Genomic DNA, 6,435 nt, shown 5'->3' with positions numbered 1-6,435 from the left:
CTAAACATTAATTAAATATCAAAAAAGAATTAACAAAATAAAATCACATTTGATTAAAAAAAATGGAACACTTATACTTACTAGTGATGTGGAGATAGTTTGTAGTGATCGTGAAGGTAATAGTTGTTGTTAGTGGCTAGTAAATAGTAATGATGGTGGTGATGATTGTGACGGTGTAGGTGGTTGGTATTGTGGTGACTATCATAATGGTGGCGATTTGTAATGGTTGTAATGATGAATTCTATTAATGTTAGTAGTTGACGGTGCTGATGGCGATGGCTGCAGAATGTGTGGTAGTTGGCAGCGGTGCTAGTTATGATCATGGAGTTGGTTGGTAGTAGAGATCGACCACATCAATGGTAGTTACTAATAGTAGTGATAGCGATGGTTGTGATGGCATAGATGGTTAATAGTACTAATTGGTGATTGTAGATAGAGTGATGATAAATATTATCTATACCAGAATACCTGTTAATAATATTAAGAATCTCTTTAGAGGTGACCAGGATAGGCCTTGCCCTCATTTGCTAATAAAGTACTTGCAGTAGAACAAATATGAAAAGGCACATTATATTTTGTCACGAGACTTTTTTGATGGCTCAACAAATTAGTAAAACATTTGTGATTGGGAAGTAAAGGGCCAGATTTTATAACCATAGAATCAACAACTTGCCTGTAGGGAAAAAGTACACAAACTTTTTGATGTCACAGTGTACTATCATCAAGTGGAGATAGAAAGAGAGAGATGATGAGCTAAAATACCTAAATTGATTACTAGAATAAAAAAGAAGGCATTGGCTATGTCACTTTGCAAGTTACAAAGACAGTCAAAGCCTAATCCACAATTTATGCCTTTTCTACTTCCAAATTGTTAGTTATGTGTAATCTTGCTATCTAACAGATAACTAAAACTACACCAGCTATTTATACAATAGTATCCAGCAACTTCATCAGCCCCAGCTTAGTGATTCACCCTAATCCATTCATACCGGCCAGAAAGCGGTACATCATTTACCACATCAAAGTTGTACCTGGTACGTGAAATGAACAAATTTTCACATTAGTTTGACATACGCACGCGTTTAAATAGGAAAACATCCAAGAGAAAATGACTACATACTTCTCCATAAAAAGGCGCTGTTGTTGCTGCTCAGCAAAGGTGAAAAACTCCTCGATTTCATGAGCTGAAGGGATATTTCTAAGGATAAAGCTCCTTGTTCTTTGAGTTGTTGTGTTTAACTCTGTACGCCTTGTCGCAGAACCAGGGTTGACCATAGCATCCACCTCCCTCACCAAGCTGCAAGGCGTGCTTTCTCTAGTGCTTCTAATTATACAAGAAACAACACATTCACAACTATCGTTACAAGACCCTATGCAAGTATTGAGCGAGAGAAAAAAAAAAAATCTGCTGGAACCACAACAAATAGGTATCTACCAACACCTGATCTTCAACAACAAACCAAGTGTAGTCTCAAAAGCGGGGTCTATAGAGAGGGTACACTGTACGCAGATCTTATCACTACATGATCTTCCACACCCCAAAAAGGGGCAATAAAGTAGTGAAATAAGATAACTGAATACAAAAAAAATAACTAGTCCTAGTTTCAACGCAACGTAAGACAGCAAATAATACACACGGGGTGAAAATGAAAAGGGATATCCTATTTTTAACCTAGAATATTACTGAAGACTTTGCCTTGGCTTACTCTCAATATGAGACCCCACGACTAGGACATGTCATGAGAAAAGCACATGGTGAAAAGAAAAGCAATCAATGGCTTTATAAGCTAAAATATGTTTTCTATATTACAAATATATTCATGACCACCACCAAACCCTAATTTCTTCTTTTTCTTTTCCCATTTTACTGACCACCATACATCCTTTAGTGCATCAGAATAAACAGATATCTCTGTTATGACCAGTCACAATGCTTAAGAATATGATACTAGACAAAAAAAGAAGAGAATATCCAACTTGTTATCAGAACAACTAAGATCCAATTAATTAAAAAATCTAGTCCAAACTTCATTTTTCACTAGGAAAGCAAAAGAAGAAAGAGGTCCAACAATAGAAAAGTTAGGGGCATCCGTTTAAAAAAGAGACAACAGCAGAAACAGGACATTTTGCTGCATTTAAAGAAATTTCTCATATTAAACTATATTTGCAATATTTTGCTCTTTCTAACACCAAATGATAGTAAGCCCCTTTTCTATGCAGTTGGAATATGGTATTCCGATGGTTGTATACTATATGATACAAGAAATGGCTATTAGTTACTACAATTCTTATCATGTAGATTCACTAATTCTTCCTTGTCAAAGAAAAATAATAATATATGACCAAAATCTTGAGGTGCTCGAATGGTAAGAATAAGAAAATGTTTTAGCTTCATAAGTAACACAAGATCACTATTGACCACCTTCTCCATAAATGTTAGCACCTATGTTGCTCGGACTCTTCGAAAATGTATTTTTGAAAGTGAAGAGTCCGCACAACTTAAGATAAACACTATAAGAAAGTGCAACAAGACATCCAAGGTCCCAAAGAGGTGAAGCTACAAACAAAAGCAAGCAAGAAGGGCCAACAAACATCACGAATAGGAAGAAGCAAAGGCAAAGGAATTAAGGAAACAAAACCGAAAATTCATAATTTCCTTGACCTGTAAGAGAGAAAACTTACAAAGCAAACATTTTTAAATAAATTAATGAGTTTATAACTAAATAAATGAAGAGAAAGAAGAAGACTCCAACCACGAAAATATGCATTAGAATTTTAAAAGCATGATCTCTTCAATCTTCAAACTTTAACGAGATTTTTTTCCAGAAAAGGCACAATAAAAGTGGTACCCACGAATGCAACACCAAAAGAGAGTCTTTTTCCGTGAATGTGACTCTGAAACGTGCTCAAAGGGCCCTCCCTTTCAAACAAAAGCAACAAATTCATTTCCAGCTTCAAACAAACAGAGGATAGATTTCCCTTTTAGAAGTTGAGAAAGAAATCATCCCCCCGCCCTAGAGCACACACTAATTGAACAAAACTAGTAAGCATACAACTACTTCAGTTAACAAACATGGAGAAGAAAGAGGAAGAGATTTATACCTATCTCTGTGTTCAGAATCAAGATTATTCTCACCAAATGAGATTTCATCCTCTGTTACCCAACCTTTTTGGTTAATTGAAACAGACCCAACAGAGACAGACTCTGGGTGTGAGTTAGAATTTTCCGGGTTCGGAATGGGGGTGGGTGGTTTGTGAAGGCGGCGGGAACGAAGTTGAAGGTAACAAGAATCAGAAGCAGAGGACAGTGGGGGTGGAGTTGAAGAAGAAGATTGAAGACGTTGCAGTGCTAGGGTTCTTGCTCTAGTACGAACACCAAGAGAAGACTCCATGACATCGCCAGTTTTTCTCAAGTATTTTCCCATGATTTTGTAATGGAAAACAGAGGAGGGAAAGGGGCAAAACAAGAGGGAAAAAAAGGGGGATGAGTTTTAGGTAAAGTTAGGGTTGAAACGGGATACTTATGACTCAAACACTCAACAGTAACGTTAACCATTTTTATTTTATTTTTTTCATTTTTTCTATTTTCTATATTACTTTCAACGTATCTATATAACAATAACATATTCAGTAAAGTCTAAGGAAGGTATAGTGTACATTGATATTATCATTATTTTGTAGAAATAGAGAGCTTGTTTTCAAAAGACACTTGATTCAAATGCATCTAATCCAAATAGTAGAAGAAGAAAATATAGTCATTAATAAATTAAAAAAATACAATATTTTATGATTTTATTATTTTAAAAATGATTACTTATCAATAAATATTTATATTATGATAAGCTGTTTATCGTATTAATCGCTATTATTTTTTAAGAGTTGTGTAAAGTATAAAGTGGTAGTGAATTGATTTTCTAATGAATCAATTTATTACACATTAACAAAAAAAAAAAAAATTTGGAATGATGGGTACACTTCAATATAATATCCAGTACAACTACAAAATTAGTTCATTTATTTAACTATTTTTTGAAGAAAAATTCCGTTGAAAATATATCCTCGAAATGTTGCATGCTACTATCTTTTCGACCGTTGTTCACTTGTGTTATATTTAGGATGACAAATAAGTGGGTTGCGTTTTTTGTTTGATGTTCAATATCTATATTGATATGACGGATTTAGTTGGATATGGATAATTGTAAATGAGTTGGATATAAATAGATAAAATATTCATTTTGATCTATATTTGATATGGATAAAAATGAATATATATCAAAATGAATAAACTCAATGGTTAATGATATTTATTGCTTGTTATTATGTAAAAAAATAATTCTTTCAACAATTTTTTTTTCAATAAACTTTTTCTCCTTTTAGGGTGTATTTGATTATCAAAAGAAATATTGTCATGTTTTCCTAGAAAATATTTTTCTAATTGAAGGTAATTTTTTTTAAAATATTCCATATCATATGTATATAAGTAATTTTTCTTAAATTAGAGGAAAGTAAATTCATTTTAAAATATCTTTTTTTTCCACACCAAACACATTTTTATTGCTGCTAACCTGTTTATTTTTAGAAGCAATTTTTTTTTAAATAACTTTTTTGAAAAAGAAAAAGTAATTTGTTGTTGACTAATTAAAAAATATTTTTGATAAGCAAATTGTGTTTGATTAATCTTTTTAAAAGTTACTTTTGAGAGTCAAATTATGAAAATGACTACTATCAAATCACTTTTAATATTAATATTATTTTATATAGAGAAATTATTTTAACTATCTATTATAAATTTTTAATTTAATTTATATTTTTATATTTATTAAATTTAAATCTACATATTGAAAGTTTCAATAAATATTATTAGAGATAAATAAAAATAATAAATTAAATATCGATATAATATTGATGATTCAAATATAATTAAAATTATCAAGTAAAATAAATTTAAAAAACATTCCACAAATTAAGTGAATACACATGAAAATTTACCAAATAAATAAATGAATATAAGAGTTATATTAGTAAATATGTATATATGACAGGGACATATCGGTCTTGAAAAAAATAATTAGTTGCTTCTGTTTCTGCTTTTTTTAAGAAACAGATACTTGTAGCTTCTTCCCAACAACAAAAAAAATTGTCTTTGCTTTCTTTTACAAACAATTTACTAATTAGCTAAACACCTTAATTTTTTAAATATTTTTTTTTTAAAAAAAAATCAAAATAAATAATTTTCATCTTCCAACAATAATGTCAGATAGACTCTTAATAAGTGTATTTCTTAAGAGGTTGCTACACTCTTCTAAGGAGAGTGCAATTGATGGTTTCCATATGTTATGTTGGATAACCATCCCATTTAAAAGGGATTGGATCCTACGATAAATTATATATTTTACCCATTTTTCCACTTCTAGGTACTATTAATAAGGACAAATTATTTTCAGTTATTTACAAAAATTTTAGTTTGTTTTTCTTATTTAAAGAAAAAGTAATTTTACTATATGAGAAATGTGAAAGTGTCGTCTTTTTCTATTCAATTTAATAAATTTATAAGTGGATAACATCTCACTTTCTCATACTGTTATTTGTGGCCAACTTCAATACTAATAATTTACACAATATTTCTATGTTTTAATTTATTTGTTTTATTTCGATTAGAATTTAAAAAAGTAATAAAGACTTCTGAATGTTGTAGCCTTAAATTAGATATATATCAAAAGTATCAAAATGTTACTATTATTGTTGTTACGGTCGGAGGAGTCGATGTTTAATCCTGTGGTATTAAATATGGCACGTGAAAAATTGAAATTAAAGAGTTATAAAAATAGAAAAATATATTTTTTTAAAAACTAAATTAAAAAAATAAAACAAATACATTGAAATGGATAGAGTACTTAATTTCTCTTTTTATGTACCAATCTATTGTGTAAGATAATTTTACATCACTTGAAAGTATGAGAAATTGTCTTATCGGGATGAGATATAGAACGGTTATGATGCATGTATACAAAACATAGATTCAAAATAAGAGAACTATAAATTCAGAAGGCACTTGACATGCGCTAAATAATCTATGAGAAGCCTAAAAAATATATCATAAATGATCTCTTCAGATATTGAAGATTTTGTTAGACTCTTTCTCTTTTTGTTCTCTATTGAATAAAGTGTTTGTTACGAAGTAGTTTCATGTTAATCTCTTTAGATATTAAATACTTGAATGATTTCAATGCTAAACACATTAATTAACAATAACATATATCTAGAAGTTTTAGAACATATATTTAATTTCTTTGGTCTGGGAACATAAACTAGCTATAAATTGAGAATATAAACAATAGAATCTTAAGAAAGATAAAAGAATTATATATTCTTCGAGTCTCCAAAGTAATACCATATATATATATATATATATATATCACTGCAACGGCTAGCTAA

The 6,435-nt window shown here is 30.2% G+C and overlaps 1 protein-coding gene across 1 annotated transcript; it reads right to left on the bottom strand.

Annotated features, from left to right (window-relative positions):
• Positions 1–625: 625 nt before the first annotated feature.
• Positions 626–3,507, bottom strand: LOC102584538 (cyclin-dependent kinase inhibitor 3). Its single transcript, XM_006356707.2, has 3 exons — positions 3,103–3,507; positions 1,121–1,324; positions 626–1,031 (listed from the first exon to the last, which is right to left on the bottom strand). Exons 1-3 carry the CDS (start codon positions 3,423–3,425, stop codon positions 962–964), a joined length of 597 nt encoding a protein of 198 aa, XP_006356769.1. The 5' UTR covers positions 3,426–3,507; the 3' UTR covers positions 626–961.
• Between the last annotated feature and the right edge of the window lie 2,928 nt (positions 3,508–6,435).

The sequence above is a fragment of the Solanum tuberosum genome, unplaced genomic scaffold (assembly GCF_000226075.1).
Source record: "Solanum tuberosum cultivar DM 1-3 516 R44 unplaced genomic scaffold, SolTub_3.0 scf00229, whole genome shotgun sequence".
NCBI classification, from domain to species: domain Eukaryota; kingdom Viridiplantae; phylum Streptophyta; class Magnoliopsida; order Solanales; family Solanaceae; genus Solanum; species Solanum tuberosum.
Note: the sequence above shows the minus strand (reverse complement) of the source record. Positions and strands in the feature narration are given on the sequence as shown.

Excerpts from the sequence above, each read along its gene's own strand:
- LOC102584538 (XM_006356707.2), bottom strand. The coding sequence starts at position 3,425 with ATGGGAAAATACTTGAGAAAAACTGGCGATGTCATGGAGTCTTCTCTT. Across the intron at positions 1,325-3,102 it reads GATTCTGAACACAGAGATAG|AAGCACTAGAGAAAGCACGC; the intron begins GTATAAATCTCT and ends TTGTATAATTAG. Across the intron at positions 1,032-1,120 it reads CAGCGCCTTTTTATGGAGAA|GTACAACTTTGATGTGGTAA; the intron begins GTATGTAGTCAT and ends TTCACGTACCAG.